This window comes from Corvus moneduloides, chromosome Z (genome assembly GCF_009650955.1).
Source record: "Corvus moneduloides isolate bCorMon1 chromosome Z, bCorMon1.pri, whole genome shotgun sequence".
Lineage (NCBI taxonomy): Eukaryota > Metazoa > Chordata > Aves > Passeriformes > Corvidae > Corvus > Corvus moneduloides.
In genome coordinates this window covers 11,801,772-11,827,682 of record NC_045511.1, presented here as the reverse complement: position 1 = coordinate 11,827,682, position 25,911 = coordinate 11,801,772, and the positions used below count along the sequence as shown (strand labels likewise).

General features: G+C 41.1%; 1 protein-coding gene across 2 annotated transcripts; it reads right to left on the bottom strand.

Moving 5' to 3' along the window:
- Positions 1-320: 320 nt before the first annotated feature.
- Positions 321-25,139, bottom strand: DAB2 (DAB adaptor protein 2). 2 transcript variants are annotated; one of them, XM_032095188.1, is made up of 15 exons: positions 24,951-25,139; positions 12,849-12,975; positions 11,528-11,667; positions 10,791-10,889; positions 10,360-10,491; positions 8,315-8,398; positions 8,053-8,076; positions 7,732-7,779; positions 7,492-7,554; positions 6,054-6,683; positions 5,084-5,237; positions 3,977-4,504; positions 3,425-3,516; positions 2,483-2,544; positions 321-1,748 (listed from the first exon to the last, which is right to left on the bottom strand). In XM_032095188.1, coding segments are annotated over exons 2-15 (2,151 nt in total). In that variant the 5' UTR covers positions 12,943-12,975; positions 24,951-25,139; the 3' UTR covers positions 321-1,747. The 2 variants fall into 2 exon arrangements, with proteins under 2 accessions (XP_031951079.1, XP_031951081.1); XM_032095190.1 differs by lacking the exon at positions 8,053-8,076.
- Between the last annotated feature and the right edge of the window lie 772 nt (positions 25,140-25,911).

The following is a 25,911-nucleotide window of genomic DNA, read 5'->3' as shown; positions in this document are numbered from 1 at the left end:
GAATGCAATGCAATTTAAGTACCCAAATCCCATGGTCCTGCAGAAAGAAGCAAGAAGGCATCTTTAGCAGCAACAAGCTCAGGCTGAACAGTCTAAGGGACAAAGTTCTAGTGACAGTTTTTACTAAATCAGTTGGAGATTTTATTTTTTAATATGGCACAGCATTTTTCGAACAGGTCCAATGCAAGAATGACACTTTGCCATCAGACATCTACAGAACCTGTGAGGAATGATTCTTAGCATGCTTTGATTTGAACTCCTAATTTCAACTAGACCACAAGATTGAGTTACAGAGGACAGAATCAACAGCCACACTGATGTTCATTTGGTATGAAGAGTTGCTTCTTTTTAATGTCATTAAGTAACAGATACTACAGTTTTGTGTAACATCAATAAGTTTCTACATTTCCAGTTTGAGACAAATACTTAAATTTGTGATTTCATTTTTTAATTTTTTTTTTTTTTTGCATTACAGAAAGTGCAAGAAAAGTTTGTATACAAGACTAATTGCATGACTGGCTGAACTAGCTACTAAGGCTGTATTCAAGTTGACTTTCTTAGCTCTCCAGTTTAGCAACAGCTTAGGCATTTGATTTAACAATAACATTTCAAGTTTATACTTAGCATTAACAGAAAAACTTCTGACACATCAGTCATCACCACTGGCCAAGAATGCTGTTACAGGCAGTTGTAACTGGTTCAAAAATCTGTTAGTAAAGAGGCTCTTGAGAAAAGGCATGCTTTTCAAGAGATAGAGTACTACCTCAAATAAATGGCACAGAGGTGGTGCAGCTGTTCACAAGGAGCCTAGGCATGGAGTGAAGCCATTATGGTGTTTTTGTTTTCTAACATGCTGGAAACATACCCCACCACACCATGTGACAACTTAAACTGAGCACGTCAGGGATTCACTGAGATATAAGCAAGAACCTTACCTGCTTGTTCCACTTGTCTGCCAAGCCACCTTAATAAAAAAGTAATCCTCGTAGATTTCCCTCCCTGAAAAATGCCGTATTAGCACCAAGACAACAGTTAGTGTCCACAACTACCTAAATGTTCTGCAAGAAGTTTTTCAGCTTACAGTGTAGGCCTCTAGTACTCAGGGCGTCAGCAGTGCTGTTACAGACCCCGCAGTCCCTTAATGACACATTTATGGCAGAATGATACTTTTACTTTTAGTTAAATAGACTAAAATTAGATTCTTTTCCTCTACACAGTTATATTTTTGTGGCTTAGAGACCAAGTCATCTGTCCAGTCACCAATTAGAACTGAGTAGCATCCACTTAACTTTACAACTGGCTGCTGCTGTCATAACGGGCAACTGACCTAGTTGTTTAAGGTATGGAGTTTTAGCTACTAATTCAATCCCCTTGTGCAAAGGCAACACTTCTTCCCTAGGTACATTAAGTTCCTCTATTTTGGGACAGTAAGTGCTGTGTAAAGGGAAATAGTACAAGATACATTACTCAGTGCTGCCAGAGGAGTGCAAAGAACTAAAGTAAAGGTAACATCCACCAATTTGAATTTGGGTTTTCAGCGTGAGTCAATATCCCCATTTGCTTTGCCCTGAATTATCATCTTCACAGCATGTTCTTTGAGGGTCCATGCTTCAATCCACCTGGATATATTTTAGATTGCAGACATCATGAAACAACAGCAAGAATAGCAGACAGCAAAGTGAAACACGTAGAAAAATCACGTTGAGAAGAGGTCCAGGTATTCCGTTTGTCCTTTTCTGATTATGCCTAGTATGATGGAAAGGAATTAGTGTTAGGATGGTTCTAAGTAATGGCTTTATTGCTTAAACAGAGCCACTGAGAACAAAACTACAGCCATAAATACCAACACTTGTCTTCTGTCAGAAGCTAGACAGTATTTCAGTGGAAGACTTAATGGTATTACAGAAGAAGATTTTATGGATCAACAGATCCTGCTCTCCAGTCAATGGTAGGAAATTTTTAATTACATTAGTTTTTAGCAATAAAAGCTCTTATAACAGCTTTTGATTAAAAATCAGAGTAAGACCGTTACTCTAGTTTTGCTCCAATTTTCCCAGAGTCCGTAATTGCAACTGTTGAGGTGATTAGACTTCAGAAAGCTGTATGCTGTATATAGGGCACTCTATGCTAACAGTCTCCCACAGATATCTGAAGGTATTGAAGTCAGCTCCTCTGTGTTCTGCAGCACATTAGTTTTCCTCAAGGAAAGGAAATTTAGATCCTATTGTGGGCTTGAGATTTAAGTCTGGGGAAGAATAAAGGCTCTAAGTAAGTGAAGCTGGCTAGGCTTAGACAGAATGCAGCTATGTACAAGTCTGATACAAGTACTATAGCAGAAGTTCTTTCAAGCACTGTTTGCCATACTTTAGAGAGCATTAGTGTTAAGCTACTGCAGTTTTTAGCTATCTCTTTACCAAATATTTCCTCAATAAATTTCAGAGGATAAAGTCGGTTGGTTTACTAGTGGAAGACTTACCTGATCTATGCAAACGGATTGCCAAAATTATCACCAAAAGGACCAGAAGGTGATTTCTGGGATTCTTTCTAAGGAAAGAGAGATATGCTGTTAGTGGATTTCCAGTTTTCACCAGATTTGCTCTGCATGGCTCTATGAGAGTAGCTCTATGAGCTAGTCCCTGTTCCAAAGAGCTAGAAAGAATACTTCAGAACTCCTGCTAAATATGCATTTACTGTACTGCTTCAACAAAAGAAGGGGGCTCTAAGCTGTGCTAGCAGTTATGCTAGTCCAAGGAAAGGTATTTTTCAGAAAACCATGTTTGCTGCTGAACTCATTTGGAGCCAGTGGAGTCATGATGAGATATCTTTAAGTCAAATGCTAGAAGTCTTAAGTCAGCAGTCTGGAACTGGTCCAGAATTTCCACTGAGGGCTTCAAATGCTGTCTCCCACATGCAGTGATCTGGTGAAGCCACTTTTCCCCCCCCCAGAGTCCTTGAACATGGAACCTCCCATTTGTTCAGCTAGAGAGCTTCACGATCCACAATGCTCAGTCTGCTCTAAAGAGGGTTATGTATAACCAAAGTGGAATATTTCTGCAGCTACATTATTTGATACTCTTTTGTAGACGGTCCCAGTACTTAAGAACCTTCTGCTAGTCTTTGCAGCTTGGGAAACTGGTTGTGAAGCCAAGCCAAATAATAATGCTTTGTTAGCCTTCTTGCAACAAATACCCTCTGCTATATTACATATTAGCCTCAAAGAGGCAAAGGGTTTTTGTTGTATGGCCTCTAAAGCCAGGACTAAGCTACTACTCAAACATAGGCACCACAGTTATTAAGGAGAAAGAAAGATTTTTGATGGATTTTTTGTGATGGTGATGTCATTTGGGGGGGGTTTGATGGATTCTTCTTTTTTTGTTTGTGTTTCGGTTTTTTTGTTTGTTCGGGTTTTTTTTTTACTACTTACAGATGAAGGATTGAAAGGGTCTGTTTTATCTTGACTTTCAAACAGGCCATCAGCTGGCAGTGCACTTGGTCGAGGAACAGGCTTTGGTGGTTCTAAAAAAGAGAGACATACTGCTGTATCACTTAATAGCTTTAACAAGAACTCAGGTCTGCCTATATAGCAACACCACAGCTCATCTAATTAGAAACACAAAAATCTTACATGGAAGTTGCTTGGAGTGACTTTGAGCGACAATTTTAACTCTTGCTTTTCCCTCACTAACCTTAAGCTGGATGGAAATTCTAACGTTGTACAGACTTAAGTTTGCCCCATTCTAGTCAAGTCATTTAGGCACTAGGTGTCAGTGTTTAGCCACTGACTGATCAAGAAGGCTGATCAAGGCTTCAATTTATTACTTGAGATAGCCCTTCAACCCCCTACTTCACTAGCCATCAAAAATGTTACCGGTCATTTTGGCAGACAGCTTGCTACCTTCCATTTCATCATGATCTGTACTATCTTTGGAAATGCCTACTTTACTACTAAAGCAAAGACTGAAAACTCCAGAAGCACCTGAAAGGTTTTGCTGTTCTCCTCTTCTCGCTGGGACTGCAGGTGGCTTTGTCAGCTGGAAGTCTTTGAACATTTCCTTGACATCCTTCATTTCTTTATCCCCAAGTGGATCCAGAGCAATGAATGCATCACTTTCTTTCTTGGACAGCTCCTTCTGCGGTGTAGTTCTGGGTGGTGGCTGAGGTGGGCTGGCTGTTGTTGACACGGAGGGCAGCGCAGAGGCTGTATGAGCTGCTAGTGTTGGAGATGTGAACACATTGCTCTGGAAGGGATTTACAGCACTGGTTGGCTGTGCCCAAGAACTAGGTGGAACTTGTGCTGGCTGTGACCAGAGACCAGAAGATTGAGTGGGTGTGGCACCAAAAGATGCAGATTGGTTCCAGCCTGACACTGCTTGAGTACCAAAGGCAAGTGGTTGAGTAAATCCTGGAGACTGAGCAGGCATCATAGACCCATGAAAGACTGATGTAGCCTGAGTGAAGGAAACTGTCTGTGGGGTCCATGGTGATGAAGTTACTGGCAAGCCACCTGTGGGGAGATTGTTGTTACACAGACTTCAGTCATCTGAAGACCACAAAAAGGAGTGTATCAATTCCACAAAGGGTACCAGCAAAAGATATTCATGTACTGTTTGCAAAAATGTCTTGGTTTGCACTTACAAATCAAAACATTTGGGGGTGGGAGAAAGGGTTTAATTTTTTACTTTACTGCATTTCAGTGCTGCAAGGACAAAATTGAGGTTGTTGTAAGGGAAGGAGGAACATACTCAGCTCTAGCACAGAAGTGACAGGTGGATTTGCCATGTAGTTACTTCTGTTTAAATGATTGTTAAGAAACTGTTACTCTGACCTCACAAGTTGTGCTTGGCTCACTTGAGCCTTGTGTACCTGAAGCAGCAATCTGCTGCAGAGTTAAAGCAAAAAAGCCCTGATCCAGTTAAGTGTACAGAGTTTAGCCCTCTATTCACAGGACTTAATAGTTTAGGGCAAACAGCACATGGATTAAAGGGTATAGCACTACACAGGAAGTACAGGAAAACTAGGATCTGCGTTTTGGTGTTAGCAGGTATCTTGGAGTGGAACAAGACCTTGACTTTTGTAAACTAACCTAGACCAGCCAATGGAGATGCTGTGGTAGAACTTGTTTTGAAGAGGTTCAGTGGACTAGTTGGTAGAGCTCCTGCTTGTGCCCCTGAGCTCAAGCTAAGGCTCTCCGTAGATGGCACAAAGAAATCTGAGCTGAGTAAGTCATTCGATGCAGTCTAGGAAGAAAAAGAAATTTATGAGATGCCATGGCAGAACAAATGCTAGCATGATCAGGGCTCCCTGGTCCAGAGCTAGAAGATTTTTTCATCTAAAGAGGAGGAGAGTTTTGATGTATCATTTAGAGTATAAGAGCTTCAAACATCATCCTTTTTTTCATGCCTATGGAGATACATGGCATTAAATAGGTAAAATATGTAGCAGTCACAAGTCAACAGCAGAAGAGCAGGACTTAAAATGAGTGAATTACTTGCTATCACAGTGAGCTTCCCTCTGCATCCCACCCGTTTAGACACTACTGCTTAGTCTGCAGTAATGCCCATGGTTGTGGCAAGGCCAGCAGAGTTTTGCATAATTTGCGTACAAGACAAATCTGATCGAGAGCCACCCTGTGCCTAATCAGGCAAGTCATTGGAATTGCCTTCAGTAGGCAAATACTGAGAAACCACACGGGTTTCTGTAAGCTAGTACTAGTATCTTATTGGTATGAAACCACAGATTGATGGGCACACTGCTATCTGGCATTATATCAATTGTTAATATGCATAGCGGCATACTTACCAGACCTTTACTGGAGTATGGCAGCATTAAAGAAGAGAGTACAGAATTTAGTGACCATAACTACTATGAAGCATTCACAGATATTAGAAGGTACCATGGCTGCAGAGAGGTTAGAGTAAGCAGGGCAGGCAGAAGTAGATGTGTTGTGAATCTAGGTAGCCAGTTATACAGTAATAAGAAGGAAAAGCTTCCTTCACCCAGCTTCTCCAAGTAAAATCATGAGTATCACCATAAATTACTTGAACACTGTTCACCTTGACAGATCTCCTTCCTCTTCCTGGCTTGGTATTCTGTGGTGGTGGGCTAATTGTTATAGACTCATGTGGCATGAATTGGATATTGTTTTCAGATTCCAGCTTTACTCCATTCTGCAGAGATAATCCTTTGGAAGCACCTTCCACAAACAGGTTTGCTGGGACTTCAAGAAAACCATTCCGTTCTCTTTCTGGTATCACATTGGAAATTCTTGCTGCAGGTGACTTACTCTCAAGTGGCCACTGGCATGTTAGTGCTTCTTGTTTGCCAGTTCTGTTAGAAATCTGGTCAAACTGTTTATCAAAGTAGTCAATCTCACCATTTAATGCACCATTACCCACTGGTGTCAAGGTACTCAGACTTTTCTTCTGATCAGATATTAGAGAATCAAATGAAGATGGTGCAGATTGGGCTGGCTGTGTGAAAGGATCATCACTGAAAGGATCTGGATTAGGTGTGGGAAAGAAGCTGAGACTGGTAGAGAAAGAACTCTCAGGCAAGAAGGGTGTCTGTGCCTTTGGTTGTGGAAGAGAGGCTGTGATGCCATTCAAGAAGAGATCCTCTTTTGGAAAGGTTTGTTTGGTCTCAATTTCAGAATTAAAATCCACTAACAGAATCTCTTTAGCTTCCTATTTTTTCAGAGAGAAAAATTAAGTTAGTTATTTGTAGATTTTGGTGCACAGTGAAAAAGCTCAAGGAAAATAGCTGCAAGAGATCCTAGTATCCAATACATTATACCAGTAAATATTCAAAATCACACAGGCAAGCACTGCTGTCTATAGTCAAATTACAGTTACTTGGTTTCTGAAACTCAATTATAAAACATCTGTTTCCAGATCCCATAGTTAAATATCAGATCCTAGTTCTTCTATCTAGTGGCTGTAGAGTCAGTAAGAACTAAATACACCTAGGCTTTCACTTGAGTCAAGCCCCTGTTTGAGTTCTAGTCCTTAGTTTTGTCAAGTTGTGAAATCACACTGCCTTAGTATGACTTCAAGTTGCAGTCTCAGCTTCAGAGTAACACTGGAGAACTACTTTCCAGTGGAAGATAACACGTTAATTCTCCACCAAGCATGCAGGAGAAGGGTAAGACTTGGTCACTGTCTGGGTTGACAGCATCAATTGCATCATGGCTGATGGTGGCTTATAGTGCCAGATTTAAAATGACAGGATTTTTGGGATCATACTGAACTATGACAAGGTTTATGCACACTTTTGTGCAATTAGGCCAAATTTTGAGCTAGAGCTACTAGAATGACATTAGTAGAATTAAGTACTAGAATGATGTCTAGTGATTAAGTGGGTACTTCTACAGCCCTACCCCACTAGTACACTGATGACTGCTAGACAGATGTCTCAGTAAAAAATGTATTTATTACTAGGACTAAATTTGCTTTCAAAGAAAAAGCCAAGGCAGCTAAGCTAGACTCTACTTACTGTGGGACTGCTCATATCAGGAGGTGTTGACATATCCCCAAACAAGTCCATCTGGTCAACTCCCTTGAAGCCAGAAATATTGAAAGAATTGATATCTGTTAGAGCCCTCACAAGAAAAAGAATCAATCATTATGCAGATTTACTGTAAAAAGTCTATAAACAGTGCATTTCCTATACAAATGGAAACAATCAGTTATGAACTCCATAATGGCATCAACAAAGTTTTAAAATTTAACCTACCAGTTTCATTTTGTCAGCTTGATCAGCAGGCGGTGCTTCACCACCATTCTGTAATAGATGGATAACAGTTTCAGAAATAATTGGAATTTAAAAATTTGCCTTAAGCAAGGGACTTGCAGGCTTTAAAAAACAAGTGATGGAAAAGGGAAGCATGAGAGAGATCACTACTCAGTATTAATTCCATAGACCCCTTTTATTTCCATTTCAATGTAATTGGGCATCTGACATTGCCTTCATAAAGCTGGCAGCATAAAGAAAGTCAAAGTCAGGTGTGGTGCAGCAGCATGCCTAATCAAGAGAGGCTGAGTGGGAGTAACCTACCTCAGTCTTACTTGCTTCTTCACTCTAAAGAAAAAAGAAGACTTTTAATATCTAAACATCACGTAGAATGTCAAAAGCCTCTCACTTTGGAGGAGCTTACTAGACCTAGGCAATCAGACAGCTGGCACAACTGCCAACCAATAGCTTCCAGTGTTCCTGGATTTAGGCAGAGCTCAGTGTCAAGTCTTACAAGAGCCCAAAACTCAGCCAAAGTTGAAATAAGCTTTATGCAAAGTCATGCAGTTTCTGTATTTTTACTCACCTTTTTCTTTTCTTCTTCTTCCTTCTTCTTCATATTATATATTAGTTGGAAGAGGTCCTTAAGATCAGAAACCAGAGGCTCAGCCTGGAAAAGAATGTAGTTTTTAGGCCATGTACTACTTTTACTTGGACTTGTACTGCTGCTATCTGTGCAACAAGCCAAATATTCATAAATGGTGCAAGACGTAGGTTGAGATAACAGGAAAAGCAAGAATATAAAGACCTGTTTAGTCTTCATACAAGATTCTGCTTATGCAGGATCCAAGGAGAACGGAACACAACCAGTGTAGAACTGTTAACTTTACAGGAAAAATGGCTGTACGCAAATTTGTGCTAACCTGTTATGTTTTTGCTAAAAAAACTAGTAGCAATACTACTTAAGTGCATGGCAAGTCCTAGAAGTGCAAAATTTATCCAAGCCTTCTGGTAGTCTCCTGAGAAGAAAAGCATTTTGCATTTGTCTATTTTCTACCAACTCCAGCGCTGGAGAAAGCTTCTATAAATAATACTACTTTTATTTTAAGCAGTATACAAATAGCAAATGAGCAAGGCACCTCAAATGTGTAAAGCAGAGACCAGCTTTAAATGGGATGACAGTTTAATGTGAATTAGAAAGGCATGGCATGCCCTGCACATACATTAACAAGAATCTTTTTGCTGAGATGGTGGCAAGTTCAGCTACACTGCTTTGGAACACTTGTGTTGGGCATACAGCAGCTGTGTCAACATCTAAAGTAGAACAAGTCCCCTTCTTCAGCCACTACCTTTGGCTCAAGCAGAGAATCCTTTGAATAGATCTCACTGTTTGTACCTGATAACTATCCTTTCCTAATCACAGGGTTTAGAAATGCAGCTGCAGAAAGAGCCATTTCAAGAACTACTGACTTTATCTAGGAGTACAGCTGCAGCAGACTAGAGCTGCAAAAGCCCTTACTTCTAAGCTAGGTAAGTTTATGTCAAAAATAACCAGCAGCAAGTCAAGAGCTGTCTAAAGCCCGGCTGAGCTTAGAGGCTGGCAAGCAGCACCCCATGGTGAACTGAGGGAATAGACTCCAGGGTACATACAAAAGGCTTTTGTGCTTAATCTACAATTCCACTGAAACCAAAACAATTATTGATCAGAATGCTGACAAACTGATTAAACAAACTTAGAAGAGAGTCTTATAGCTGTTACTGAAGTAGTAACATGCTCCAACAAGGATGTCCTCAGTCCCACCTGTAGTGGGTCCAAAGCTGCCAACAGGTTCTCTGGGAGGGCAGGCAGGAATGGGTAAAAGAAATTTCTAGCTTTGAAGTCTGGGCTTATCAAGTCATTATAGCGGCTATTATAAAATCATTATAAAGATGAGTTGATAAACAATAAATACCTAACTTCAGGTTGTTTGTGAAGCTCCATAATTCTCAGCAGTATTTTTAAGTAGCTTGTTTCCAGTTTTGCTGACATACAAATTCCCCTCAGAGAGGCTAACCTTGCACACAGGATTTCTGCATGGGAGGAACCTATCAAGGAAGGATCAGAATCCCTCCCACAAGTTAAGGTTAGGAGGTCCTAGGAGGACTAGACCTGTCATTTACAAGCCCCAGAATCATCATTGCAATTAAATAAGTGATTTCCCTGCTGCACAAAGCAAAGCATCACATGAACTAGACAAATGTAGTTCTAGATTCCTGTTAATTTTGGGTGACGCTCTGGCTACGTAAGAAATTGTACTCTCGCAGTGGGAAACCTGTGATAATGGCTCTGTTCATCTCACTAATGACTTTCATGGTATATAGACAAGTTAAGCATTGTTAATCATAGTAACCAAGACAATACTTGAGTGCTTTTATTCTGGACTACAAAGAAACTGTACAAGTGAGAAGCCAGTGTTTGTTTACACAGTAAATTCCTACTGTCCTTCTTTCAATAAAGTCTGTCCGTGCATGCTGGTATTCCCCATAAGAATTTTGTAGGATTACCAGCAAAACACTACACCTTTATCACATGTTAAATGTTTATACAACAGCCTTATCCACAGCACATAAAAAAAAGTATCTGATCCATACCTGTTGGGCTGTTTTTATGGCAAAAAATTGGTGCTGGCCTTCTCCTCCACATATATAGCCAAAGGCACGATTGTCTGTTACATCCCGAGCAATAAAGGAGATTTTGTTTACTGGATGCTCATGCTCTATGACCTGGAATTGGGAAAAAAAACTATTGGTTTAAATTGCTGGAAACATAATAGCTGCCATTCTCTGTAGTTAGAATGATTGAGACTGTTAAAAAGCTTCAGTCAAAACCTCAGATTTATCAGCCTTTGACTAAGCACAATAGGACATAGCTGTCCTTTTGCCAGGAGTCTTCAACATTGCAAACATTTCACAAGCCAATTTATTTATGTGGAAGTGGGGTATGGTGCCATGAAGGAATCTAGTTCAGATTGGTCTAACTTCTAGGTGCCTCGCTAGCTTTAAGAAAATACGTTATATCTTACCCCAGTTTTCTCGTCTATTATCTTGATACCAGAGAGGGAAATGTTTACCCAGATCTTCTGTTTGTGTTGACCCTGGGAGCGGGCTGCTGCTGCCATTCCCTAAAGAGAATGAATGTCAAAGTATTGATAAGACTTCTGTTGGATTGAGCTTTAATTTTTCTTTGCAACATATGACTGCTTAGGTGTAAAGTGATACCACAGAACTAGACTGTTTGCTCTGTAAATGTTTTAGAGCTTTAAAACTGATTTTAGTTCACAAAACTGCTGCAGTAGCAGTATCCTTACCTGCTTTTTCAGCCTGATTGAAGGTATGTGAGTGTTCTGTACTACAGAAGTAGTAGTCTTTGTTGCTGCAGGGATTAATTTATTTTTTGGTTTATCTGTATCACTTGGTGTCACCATTGACACAGGATGCCAACTTGTGCTTTTAGGTCAGTGTTAAATTGCACAGCAATCCCCCCTTCCCTTCCAAACCCCAAGCTCATAATTTATGACGAAATTCATATTGCTGGCATTCATACTGGATGCCTACAGACCTAAAGGAATGTTCCCAAACTTTTTGAGAAATGTCCTTTGAGCCAGAGATTACATCTTAGGAAGTAATATCCGTCTAGACAGTGCTGTTAGCATCTATATTATCATTAAGCTGTATTTGAAGTTTTCCCAAAGTGACTATTTGATTTGCTTTTTGAGGGCTAACCAGAGATTGTTCCTTACATGACAGCTCAAGCCCTTACCTTCAGCTTCATCATTGAATCCTGACTCATTTTGTCTCCTCTTGCCTCGGGAACATCATCTATGCCAATCAGTTTAGCCTTGTATTTTACACCGTCACCTTTGAATCTAGCCAAGAGGGATTCATCTGTCTTTTCTGGCCCTGGAGACAGAGAAGAGGTTTCGTGGGTCTGTTTGTTTGTTGAGGTTACTTTTTTGTTTGGGTGAGTTGGGTTTTGTTTGTTTGTTTTGTTTTTCATTTTGTTTGGTTTTTTTTTTTTAAAGATAGAAATGGCTATTTTGCTGATTTGTTATCTTTAAAAAAATGTACGCCATGTAAGTACATATTAGAACTGTCCCTTGAGTACAGCTGACTAATAATCCATGTGGACTGCAAGACAGTTACTCCTTCAAAGTCACAGTACTTGCAGAATGTGGCCTCAGTTCAAGGAATGGAGCCCAGTGCTTAAGATCTAGGGGCTTCAGAATGATTGTTCACCACATAAAAGACTAAAATATTGATAAGCAATAGCCAAGTAAATACAAGTGCTAAGAAAAAACACCATGCAGAAATGGTACTTCCCATGGCCATACAGGGTTTTCAATAAAGCCTTTATGTCTTATCCCTGTGTTCTAATGTGGGCAGATCTCTTCTTGCTGTGCAAAAATAATCTCCCAGTTCCCAACTAGAACCTGCTATCAGCACCATCATTTCTACAACAAGTCCTGGTACTCTTGTCCTTCTAATAATTTGGTATTTTAGCTAATTTTTTATTTCTGCTGTTCCTGCTACTAGGAACTGCTTGCTTTTCTTCTCTGCATGCTCAACACAGTTGAGTAAGTATGTACCTAGGTATGTATTTTTATTTGAGGTAATCATTTTTACATGATCTAATCTATCAAAAAATCTATTCTCTAATATACAATAATTCTCATGGAATGAGTTTTCTAGCTTCCCTGGACTAGAATCTGTATCCAGGACAAAAATCCTTCTCTGGAGGGTGGGGAGGAGTCATGTTAAAGTTCAGACTAACAGCTACCACCATGGTCCAGAGTCTGGTCACCTCAGGAGGCTCTCATTTCTCTGGGCCCTTGCTAACTTGTCAGGCTGAGCAAACAACTTATTTAACACGTGGAACTGAGAGCTTTAGAAGTTAAGGCTAGAAAAAAATCCTTTAAAAGCCTACCTTCTGGTTAAGTTTATTATACTAGCGTATTTACTCACTCTTCTAGTCAGCTGGAAAACTCAGTTATTTTAGCAGTAGCGGGTAGGTGATCTTAGGCAAATGCAAAAGATTCAGGACATGGAATAAAGGAGGTGTTCAAGTGGTAAGCATTTCTTACCTTTCTTTTTTTCCTTCTTTGAAGATTGTGGCTTTGGTGGAGCCTGTTGTTCAGGCGGGCTGTTGGTAGCAGTAGTTTCAGCTTCAGTAGACATGATGGGATGGTGGCCAGTTTCGTTTGCTGTAGGCTTAAAAATCCAAGTAATTGTTAGAAGATGGACATTATATTTTACCTTGAAGAAGAACTATCCTTATTGGAGCTGTTAGTCCATGTCAGTTCTGCTGAACGCTGATGCCTGATAAAGCCTGAAAGCATAAGGAGTGATCATATGGTGAGTCTGACTCAGAGCTGGGCTACAGAGAGCATGAAGTTATGGCCAGCAGGTGATGAACACTCACCTCAGTAATACCTATGCAGTAGGTCACACTGATCTACATCAGTGGGCAAAACCAACATGTTTTAACCTGTCAATCTTTAGCTTCTTTTTGCCTTTTAAGGCTATTTATAGAACCTCAGAAATTTTGCTCTATTCTCATTCAGCACTGCCAGCGGCATCTCTAAAGTAGAAGAGAACACAAGAAGCATTTGCTAGGATCTGTTCCAAATGCCCATGAAGATGACACCAAAACACCCAAAAGATGCCAGTAGATATTTTTTGTGTTTCTATAACCAGCAAAAGTCTGACGTTATACCACCCAACAGGTAAAACCAAATAATTTCCTTAGGCTGCAGACAGACTGTTCCAGTAAAAACACAACAGAACCTCAAGCCAAACCCCCCACACGCTTGTCTCAACAGTAATCAAGTAACCTTCAGATTTTCAAAACCCTGCAATTGGACAAGAAATTATGGCTGTTTAGGACTTAACTCTATGCCATGCGCCCTTTTTGCTTCTGAGACTCAAATTTAAAAAATAATCTACAGTCACCATGTTTAGTTCCAACATAGCTGAAGCATTCACTCTCACCAAGAAGAGGTACTCAGAGCAGCTTTATAGAGTGATGAAGATCTGTACCCAGCTAGAAAAAACCGGACATTCACATCTGCTACAGAAACCATTCTATCAATCTTCTGTCTGGGATATTGCAATGGCTGCAGTTAGCCCCTTGAATTTTAGGATAACGAAGTCAAGAAATTGTTTAGGTGATTAAATAATTGGGCTCCCCTCTAATTCCCCCTACATCCAGGTAAACTGCCACGGATAAAGCCACCCCTTTTATCCAGTATTTGAGACATACTGTGTGTGTAGATAAAAGTGCTGAAGCATTGAATAACCCCTTGCATTAGAAGTTTGTTATTCTCAATAGCCAATTCCTCATTTGCCTTAGTAATAGCTGATGCTTTATGCATTACTTGAAATTTACTTTCAGGGTTTTGCTCTCATTTCTGCTTTCTCTTTGTCCCTCAGTTTAATGATAAGTCACTAGCTGGAATGACTTAACCAGCTTGCCACTAACTGAGTAATGGATATCAGTTCTTAACTAATTCTTAACTTAGGAAGAACAAAAATTCCTAGATCTTAAAGAGAGAATTTCACCCTAAAAGCCTCCATTTCCATTTACCAGCAGGAAGGCCTTTAGGATACTAGCTGCTAATCAAAGCAAAATTTGATCTAGCTGCTTACCAGATGGTTTGTGAATTCCATTTAGCATTGGTCAAGTAAATCAACAGAGATAAGAGTGCTCAAATACAAAAGAACTGTCAGCTATACCTTTTCTCCTCTGTAAGCAACTTACCTGGCCACAGTTAGGCAACATTTGATGCAAGGGAACAAAGGTGTTGCTGTGAAAGTTTCAAGTGGTTCTGAGTAGAAATAGATGTCAGAGGAAGAGTTTATTTAGCAAGCCATGGTTATTTAAGAAATTTTATCACTGAAAGAGTGGCTTGTGCATCCATTCTGACAAAAGATCAAGGGGAAAATTATTAAGCCAAGAGGGAACTTGCAGGATACTTGCAACAGTGCTAAAATAGGTTGTGCCTATTGAAATCCACAATTTAGTCAGATAAAAGGAAGTCAACTGAATTCTTCTTTTAGAGTAGCTAAGCTACTTTGCCTGATAGTATAGTTTTGGGTGGAGATAGCTTTTAGACATAAGCATAAGGAGCCCCTCCCTTTATCAAGTCCTTCAGAAATAATGAAGAAGGAAAGAGTTAAGGTTGGATCATTAGTTGAACACCCACCCTGATATGGAAGATTACTGTTGAGAAAATAGAAGGAAAAGGCCCAGAAGCGAGAAGGAAGACTTGCTCTCAAGAAGCTAAGTTATAGTTTTAGGACATTCTGCCCAGTTCCATGCTGGAGAAAGAAATAAGAACCTCAGGGGACTGAGTCCTGCCTGTCAGTGATCCTTCTTCTAATTAGTAGAGCTACACTAAGCTCTGGTTTTTTACAATTTGTATCACATGTTGAAGTAAAATTAAGAGGCAATAAAAAGTAAATAACTTAAGAAGGAGCAAATATTCACAAGCAAGACCTCACTTTGGCAACTGTAAAATGGTCAATATCTATATGTACAGCTGCCATCTTTAGACTCAAAGCATCTCTGGTCATCACTGCCATCTGCCTCCATTGTATGGAAGTCAGACCACTTATTTTTATAGAATCAGACAGCAAAAAAACCCACAGTGGAGGAAGATGGGCAGGGATGCATACAAGTCTGGCTGAACCTTTGCAAATGCCCCATCTTACTATGAAAAAGCTTATTCTTAGTGCTAGCAGTGCAATTCTAGGTTAGTGAGGGCCTTCTGGCCACTTTACAGGGCCCACTCTCATATTTGAGATGTGGCAAAACTTATGTCCCCTGGTGAGGTTTCACAGTACATGATGGTTATTTATCATACCTTTGGAGAACCTGATGTCTCTGAGAATCACCTCAGAAACAAGAGAATGAGTGAAAATAAGAATGCAATGACAGACAAAGGCAACCTTAATAGCTGTTTGTATTTTAAATAACTAGCTCTTGATACCTGAGTTAAGCCACATGTCTTGCACAAAATTGCCTCAGGCTTCACCTTAAAGTTTCACTGGGGTGGGGGTCAACATGTAGCTTAAGCTAGCAGCAATCTATTTTTCTCAATATAAAAGAGTCTCAACCAGATATGGATTCTGTGCTTTACACTCAAGCTAAAGCTCTGCAAGGTCTTCATCATACTTAAGTTTGTGTTATCTTCATGGAAGGTGCAGGTGTGCTTTACATGCAAGTAACTAAAATAAAGTTAAAATCTGTTTGTTGCTTGGAGGCTTCCTTTCACAGTACTCAGCCTCTTAGAATTTCCTTACTCCAGCTGCAGGTGTAAGGCAGCAAGACTAGAATTGTTCTCTTACACTTTAATTTTGAGTTTGTCTCAAAAGAGTCAGCCAGCAGGCATGGCAGGGTTAGAGATGCATGTGCTTTTATGCAAGGGTGCAAGGACAGTCATGCCTTCAGATATACTGGCATAGTAAAAAGAGCAAGGTCATTCCCCCAGCAACTATGTCAGCACTTAGTTTAAAGCAGTTTGAATCTTGTCCATGTAGATCCATTGGTATCACCACACCTTAATTACTCACTATGCAGTTGTATGGCCCATCTTCATTACTGTGCTAAATGCACTGTTTCAAAAATCTAAAGACGACAGATTTAGAGATGCTGCCACCTTGGGAGAAGTGCACCAAACTCTGCCTGTATTAACAGATACACATTGCACACATTTTGCTCACCCACTTTTCAATTTACTCCAGAAAGGGCTTGCAAAGAGACCACTAGTAGTATCTTCTTCCTTTCCTTTAGGGACTATCCTGTGAAGAGCAGATAGACACCAATGACTCCTCAGACAAACACCATGTCAGGCCCTCAACACACAGGCCTTGAAGTACAACTTGCTACCTACTGTCGCAAGCCTGACTACTCTCCATTCAAGCAATGTAACTAATTTCTACACATTTGCCTTAGGAAAGTTCAGTCTTTTAGCTTTTGGCATACTGTGCTCTTGGTGTCTTCTCTGAACTCTCTGCAGGGAAGGCTGTCAGTAATGACAAGTCATCCCTGAAATACCTGTTTCTTAGCAAGACTTGGAAGAACGTACTGAACAATTTTGTTGAGCAACGTTTCATTTCCCTTAGAGATACTTCTACAGATATCTTTTATTTGAGCAGGGGGTGGCAACATGATAGATACCCTTAATGATTATGGTTTTGTCCTGTACACAATTGAGAATCTTCATTATGGCTGTAGTCTGTCATGGGATTAAGGACTGAACAGAATCCTCACAAATAGACCTGCTTTCCCCCCCCCAGCAGACAAAGATAAATGTCTCAAAGTTGATGAGAAATTATCTGAGAAGAGGTTAGTGACACCCAAAAAGTCAGAGGCAGATAAGCTAAACATCTGCTCAGCAGCTTAATACTTTGTCTTCTTCACAGCCTGTGCTCCTTCTTTGTCCCTACAAGTACACGATTCAGCTTAAACAGCTATTGCATGTAAATATTAACCTTGAATTAGAATCTGCAAGGCCGAGAGAGGACAAGAGAAGCTTTTACTGCCAAGTGAAATATAGCCTGTTAGGATGAAGTAGTAACAGGAAGCACAGCAACAGTTCAACTGGGGAACATGTGTCTGAGACAGGTTGCTTCCTTCCCCACTGTTCTTGAAGAATTAGTCAGGTTCTTCTGGTTAGAAAGTTGTATTAGTGAATTCAAGACTTTCGTTTTCAAGCTAAGGAAATAGAATATAGGCTAAACAACAATTTACACAATACGCAAGAGTCAAAGTTGCAAAGCTAGATAGTCTGTTATCAGTAAATTATCTTGACTGGCAGCCTTCCGCTCATGTCAGGAGTATAATACTGCATTTGTGTGAACCCCTGTAGGACTGACTGACATTTACATCTAACAACTCCCCATCTGATTATCATATTTTCTGCTCAATTCCTGATTCAGTGGTAGTAGCCTTGAGAAGCCCTAAGCATGCATTAATAAATCAAAAATATGAACGTGCTAATCAGACTTTTGGTTTTTAAACACGATCATTCATGCTGAGGAGTCAAATAAAATATAATCTTAAATGTTTTCTTTCATTAGTAGAACACCCATTGCTCTAGTATCTGGCAGTGTCCAAGGAGTTCAAGTTGAATAAACCTTCTGTAACATGACACAGGATTATAATGATTTAGATGGAACATTCCAGATGCTGGTTCTGATGCAAGCACTGACATTGGTCTGTTTTCTCTGTTCAAACAATCACACTATTCTATTACAAACCAGCATATCCAGCAAATATTATCCATGAGAAGTAACAGCGTTACCTACACGTAGGTTATACATGATGTGTTCACACTTACACATAACAAGTACCTGCTTGAAGGCAAGTGGTAGAAGAAATTTCATAGACAGCTTGGGAACTATTCACCTCCACTTTTAGCCATGTCTGGAATGCAAGAGCAGCATTACTTGTCAGAAAGATGACTGAACACATACTTTTATACTGCAGAGTCTAACCAAAGGTCCTGTGGTTGGTCTTGTAAGAGAGACAACTGAAAAGGTTTTTAAACTACGCTGCCTGGCAAGTGCAGCTATCTGTCATTCCCAAAATTCAGTAAGGTCTAGATTAGCAATGCATCCATCACTCAGCTCAAAAACCCTGTTTAACTGTCCTACTTAGGCTGTAGATTGGTAGAAATATGATTTGTGTTCGAGAGATTATTTGCTTGATATCCTGACTTTAGTTAAACCAGGCGCTTACCTGTTGGACCAAGTATTTCTAGAATAACAGGATTTGACTTTTGGGAACTTCTGTGCAACTTGATTTTTAGGCCCTGTTTTATGTTTTGTCTTCTTACCCAACAGGTGGATTGATACTGTTGAGATAATAAAGGCAGACTTACACCAAGGACTTCATCTGTCAATGTGAATACCAGTTTGGAATAAACTACAACAGTACTTACATACTGCAGCATGTGGAACATAGTCCAGCTGTCTTCATCATATATAACCAGTAAAGAGAAACAGGGAAGGGTGACCTTCATCTGCTTAGTAGGATAGAAGTACAGAGTTTGACACGTCAGGGAATACCTCCCTCATTCTGCTCCCTTCCCTAGTACCACCTACAAAGTAGGTAAAAGTCTTAGTACACTGCTGAGCCCTGTCAGCTACAGATGTTGGCATGTACCATTGCTGGTGCAGGATCATGCCTGTGAAACCACACAGACATCTCACCGTTCAGCCATGCCAACTGCTATTTCATCAGCTGAACAGAACGGTCTGTTCTCATCACATCAGTCTCCTCGGAACCTCTTGGTTTTTAGCAAGAACACAGAAATTCAAACTTAGTTCCCGAAAGTGTTTTCTACACACTTGAATCACAGCCAAGAGAAAATCACTAAGTTAGCAGCTGGGACTGAACAGGTCACACAGTTCAAGTGGTGCAATTGAATTGGTACTTTTTGTCATTCTACTATGCTTTTAAGCACATGATTTCTGATAATTAGTTACTTGTCAACCCAGCTACCACAGTAGCTCTATTTTGGATTTTTCTTCCACTTGTCATGGAAATAAATATATCTTTTGCAGGAAGATTACAACAGAGGGCTGAGGAGAAGTAGTGACCAGTTTAAATAAGCTGTACCTGATGAATAACTTGGAACATATAAATTAATGAGTGAAAAGCATTTAATGAGCTAGTGCTGTCTGGTTCCCTGAAAACCTGATCACAAGATGAAGGAAACTAGCACTGTCATAGTCTATTTGATAGGGTTCTTTTTCAGCCAGGAACTTCAGTGTCCAAAGAGAGTATCCAGATATCTAGTTAGTCCACCTCAGATTATGAGTTGTTCCAGGAATAAGACAGCATGTTGCAACAAGTCTTGAGAGCAGCCTTTCCAATCTCTGTTCATCAGCTATGCTAACCTATTTGTGAATTTCTTGAATTAAGAAATCCCTTCACTTTTACTATCAGCAATACCAACACCTGAACTCCAGATTCTTCCTTTAGAAAGAAATTGAAAGGGCATACTGGGATACCTTTTTTGATAGAGAGCTATTACTTTGGTAATAGACTGATTAGATTATATATTTGCATTATCTGCACAAATTTTCTTCCTATCAGCCTTCAAGAAAAACTAAGAGACCACTCCTCTATACCTGTCTCCAGTTTCCAGTTCTGAAGCCTTGTAAATTAGTGGCACCTGAGCCAGAACTCCGCTGTCTGCTCTAGATATTGCTAAGGAAAGCATCAGCTGCCCACAGGATGGGGAATCTCAAGCAATATGGCTGCAGTGCCTACAGCTCAACTTTCTATCAATATTCCTTGTTGAGACTCATAGGATATACCAAACAACAAGGAAGCAAAGCAATTGTTATTCAAGGCAGCTAGTGTTTACTCAGATGCAACTGAGTTTGAACTGAACAACAAATCAAACACTTAATTTCCAACTGTACTCCTAAGGCCCTCCTGCCTAGAGGGCCTGTTTCTGATCTTCTTGCTTGTTAGTATAGTGAAGGACTCTTGCCAATAACCATGCTTTTCACCCCTCCTTCTCCGAGCAGGAACTTGACACACATTGAAGCTGTTATCATAAGTTATTTCAGCTGCATACAGTTAATTGTCCAGTGCTGGAACAGTTATCTTTCTTTGCAGTTTGGGTATATGCAAGCTGTACTGAGGGAGATTGCATATGTTCTCCAGAGTTTACACTGAACTGTGTTTTCTACCTGTTCACAAATTTATCTGTGTGACAAATAGGATTTTCCTGTATTATTGTAGCATTCACACAGCCTAAACCCATGTAATCCTGGCCACATTGTTGAATACTGCAGTTTGCTTACCCAGCCTGGTTATGCCATGAGCAGCCAAAAGTCTATCATTAAACATTCATTTCAGCAGTAATTGAAGAACACTCCACCTACCCTCCAGATACTCTGCCTCCAATACACAAATTGTTGTAGCAGTTACTGTCACAGGAGTCATTCCATACTGCCTCTTGTAAGAGATGCAAATTATGTTCATAATGTATTCTGAGATGACTGACGAAAATTCTGGTCGTAGAGCCTACTTGCTATAGGCTCTTCTACAGCAGATCCAGTCTTGTTAGTTATTATGAAGCATACTGCTTAATATAAGGATTACTCTTGCCCTCAAGATGTTATTATCAAGGCCCCCAGCTCTCCTTGTATATGCAGCAAAAAAGGCAATGAATAAGTACACAAGACTCAAATTTTAAAAGGTGGTATAGAAAGACCTATACTAGAGGTTAGAAAGGATTAACCAGGATTTTCAGAGTTCCACTACAGCTACCACAGTAGATGTCCTACTGGACAGCTAGTAAAGTTTCATAGATGACTGTTCTACAGCATTTCCCTATCAGGGATTGTAGTTACACCTATTAGAGGAAGTTTACACTATTGTTCCTAAATCCAGACTATAAAGCAATTTTCACCAGGTTGTCTCTAACTTCCCATCTCTATGATGATCTTGATAGCATATTATAGGGATGCCCCCATCCCTCAGAAGCATACAAGGAGAAGTGTCAGATCTAGTGTTTACCTTCCATCAACCAGGGTAGCCGTTGTTTGCAGACAGATCTGTGATTCAAGCTACTAGAAAACTAATCCTTACTCATACAGTGACCTTTGTGCCTTGCCTCAAAGCACAAATGGCCATGTTCTGACAGGGCACAGAAGAGATCTGTAAGGTAGAAAAACAGGTTGCGGAGTTAAAACTACATCCTTAGTGCTCCCAGCTTCTTTTTTCCCCCCTCCTAAGAGGAAAGTTTCATCCATAGGCATTTTAGCCACAGGACAGGTATATTAAAGTTGTGTGGCACAGCAGCATTAGGATTTGCATAGACTTTGCTGGAGGTGCAATTTCCTAGCTGACATTGTCATGAAGCCTCTTGACTGTCAAGAGGAAGGTCCATTATCTTGTCTCTCAGACCTACTTTTTCTGGTTAAGAGATAATCCTCATCTTACTGCTTAAGGATGCAACATGAACTGACAGAACAGCAGGAAATTCACCTCCAAGGCCAATAATCTGTCCTTAACTGGCCCTGCAATGTCTGAGCTTTTAGATTTAAGGGGACATGCACCAGCTCTGAAGCTGTATTAAAGACTTTTAAAACTAATTTAAAAATCATACAGATAATTAGGGGTAAAAAGCTGCAGGGCATTTCATCTGAGACACTTCATCCTTGAGCACTCCAGAGCATATGCAAGGCACAGTCTTTCAGGTGTGGGGAGACTAGGATGGTTTATGTCTCCATCAGCCAGAGCTGAGAAGACCTGGATGGGAGAAGATGCTTTGTTCAGCACTCAACTGCCCACCTTGTAAAAACAAGGTAATCCTGTTGAAACTGGTACCTCTTGTTTATTGACTAGGCCTGACACTGTGCTTCATTCAGCATCTTTATAACCTTGAGACCCCTGAACCCAGGCACAGCCTCAGAATCAGGTATCTAATGCCAGTTTTTCTTCTCAGTTACAATCCTTAGACACCTTATTCTACTTGATCTCTTTAACACAACCCCAAGTTGTACTTCTGTGGAGTCCATGCTGAGGTAGTGAGTAGTGGCTTATGCCTGTGTTTCACAGCAGAAACTAATTAAGACCTCTTAGCAATCCCCCATCCCTGTGGTATCATTTCTATTCTACTAACAATCCCTTAGTCTACATGCAAGATCTAAGTTTTTTCTCCAAAATCCCTGCAGATTACAAGTTACATTCATGCTTCTTCATCATTTCTTTTGACAGAATCTAGCCAGTATGCAGAATTTGCATCAGCACTATTTCAAGATCAAGCTGGCTTTCTCTAGATGTGGAATTTACTGCTTTGTACAGGCAAATTAATGCTTCTGTAATGGTCACATGTTGCTATCCTTGCTAAATAAAGTCCACAAGCATTCCCAAGAACAGGGTTAACCCAGCTGGTCACTCAAATTTCCTAGAAGTGTGACATTTGCTAGGAAAGGCGAGCATCAATAGGAGAAAAATCAGCAGGTTTGGCAACAATACCCAACAACTACAGTATATTGGCACACTTTTACATCTTATCTCAAGCTATGGCTTTTCTCCTTTGATTTTTAAGCATCCACACTGGATTCACCCTTCCTTGACATTAAGTACACTTATTTGCTTTCCCACAGAGACAAAAACCTACCCTTTCCATACATTATATTCACCTGCTTAGAGTGTTTGTTCTCATATGTGCTTGTGAGATAAAGGCCTTAAGCAAGAAGTTTATGAAGTGTATCTATAGCAGCTACTGGTCTGCAGTGTGCAAGTAACTTAACAAGTAATACTCTTCTCGGTGAGAAAATAGATTTTGTACTGGAGCTATATAGACATACTTGGCACCACTGTAGAAGGTATATGGTAGATTAGACAATCATCTTTACCTTCACAAAAGGAAACTGATGCCAGATACATAAAGCTTGAAGGACTCAGCATTCACTCCCTTTTACACTGAGCTTTCCTATGCACCAAATCACGAGGTTTGCTAGTAAAGCCTCTGTTCTGATGACTCACCTGATAATAATTTAGTACTCTCATCCTCCTTACCATTGCTACCATTTGGTTGTCTTCCTTCCAATGCAAGCTTACTATTCATAAAAATTTCTCCTTCAGCCTTGATCACATCCTCACACAATCCAGGGTACTTTGAAAAGCTGATTATGTCTCAAGACTCATTGCGCTGGATGCTACTGCAATGATTCTTTGAACAGATGTGGTGGATGACTTCCTCAGACAATCCTCAGCTGGAAAGATTTTCTTTGGATTACCATTCACATCTCCAGTTAGCCTCACTTACCTCCTGGAAGGTCCTAGTGGAAGCTGACCCGAAGACCTGCTAGCATTATAATTGCCTAGCAGGTCATTATCAGACACAATAACATCCTTTCACTTTAATATTGCCTGTCAAGCCTTCACAGCAAACTAGAATACGCAACTTCATAATTAATTTTCTTGAACTGAATCTGCATCTTTACTTTGTCTACACAGGTGTTGCCATCCCAGAGCATACCTATGCCTATTCTTTAACATACAGTGGGCAAATCTAAGCCTACATACTCTCAGATTTGGTTAATTTTGGGCAGCCCTGTTTGTGGAAGTTACAGAAGACTTCTGAAGAAAAAAATGTACCCTTTGAAGGCAAACTAGCTTAATTAAGAGAAAACTTTAAAAATTTCTGACCCTCAAAATAATAAAATCATCAGCCTTACCAGTGAATTTGTAGTAAGCTTTCGAGTAATCAGTCTCAACATTTTTGCGAGGTAAAAGCTCTGTTACAGAGAAGTCCAGCTGAAGAAGTGTGGCTATGTTGGCAACACCTGCATTTATCTTATGGCTCACTGCGCTGGCACCATTCCAACATTAAGTGTCACCATATGATAGACATTAGACTTTATGTATCATCCATCACCAGTAAGTTTCTCTCTCAAGGTAGACTAATTCCACATAATCGTCAACATCTACAGCTATCCCGGATTACCCCAGACCAAAATAGCATGCAGAAATTCACTGGCAGACAGGGGAGTGCTCACAAGGATACTCCATCCAAAACCAGAGCAAAACCCTACTCCTGCTTCACAGCATCCTACCGTGTGCTGATCATTGTCTCTGCTATTAGAGAGATTCTTTCATATTAGTTATTTATCATAACTAATTAGTTATAGGAAATAGGAAAATCAGTGTTTATACAGTTAATCTATTTCATGATTTTAACCCCATCCTCTCCACACAGAAAACCGAAAATGTGCGTTTATATTGCTTTGCTGTCGTGCTTCCTCCGGTCGTCCGCCTCGCCTCGCCGGAGCCAGAGGCGGGCGGCTTCCACCCCACCTCAGCCGGGACACGATCCCCGCAGCCCGTCTCGGGCAGTGCCGCGACCCCCGCGGGACCGGGGCCACCCCAGCGCCGCCGCCTCCCGGCGCAGCGCGGCCCCCGCGGCGCCTCTCGCCCGCGGCTGCGGGAGCAGCGCTGAGCGAGCCGAGCCCGGCCCGGCACACACAGCCCCTCCGGCGCCCCATCCGTGTCAGCGCCCACCCCACAGGGGTACCCCGCGCCCCGCCGCAGGCACCGACTATCAGGTCGTCGTGGATAAAGCTCCTTCCCCCGGTGACAGCTCCTGCACCCCCGCATCACCCCTTCCCAGGCTGCGCGAGAGCCGAGCCCCGCTCGCAAAGCTCCTTACAGGCTAGATCCGTGCCGCTCCGTGCATGATCCGGTGATCGCAGCCCGTAGCCTGGCTGGGACCGGGGCCCCGGTTAAATATTGGGTTGCACTCTCGCCTTCAGATTAGTTAGCCACTCACAGCGAGCGATATGGTTTTAATCAGATGCTGGCAGCTGAGGACTACCCAGGAATGCGCTGTGATGTTTTTGCTGCTTGGTCTTGGCTACTCCCCCTCAACGTGTCGGTGCTTACAACTTTAACCCCTTGCGAGCCGCCGCTCCGGCCGCTGCTGCGGGGGCGGGAGGGAGCTGTGACCCGGACCCCCCTCTCACGGGGGGTCGGAGCCCCCCGAGGGACGCGCGGGGAGGGAAGTGGGTTGGGAGACAGCTGGACCCTGCGGGGCACGGAATCGTGTGGCGCCCACAAATCGCAGGGCACAGGTATTTCTCTCTCTCCGACGGCAACGGGCTTGGCACGCTCTTCTAGAAAACGGGTCCCCTTCATGCGGCTGCCTGAACGTGGGTGCGGTGATGGTGTTGAAAATTCCAAGCCCAAACCAGCAGCTTTTGTTTGTTTGTTTGTTTGTTTTTTGGTTTCCTAAACTACCAAACCCAAATACCTGAGTAACTCTCTCCATCCTCCGTCTCCCCAAATGTGTGACCAGCCGAACCAAAATACTGGGTCGGTGCAATTCAGTTTATGGGTCACATCCAGACCTGACCTTTGTACTTCCCACTCATCTTTATTCAAACAGCTATCATGTTTTTTTTTTTTTTTCCCCAGAGTAGGTAGTACAGCTGTTTTCCACCTTGTATGAAGGAACCTCTGATAAAAAAATCGTATTTTTGTCCTTGTAGCAGAATGTTTTTTTGGGTTTTTTTCCAAGGCTAGCTTATCTTTTGATTTTTCAGAACAGTGCAAAATATTTCTGTTCGAAACTGTGCATCTTGCTCTGCACCAATACCCAATTAAAAAATAAA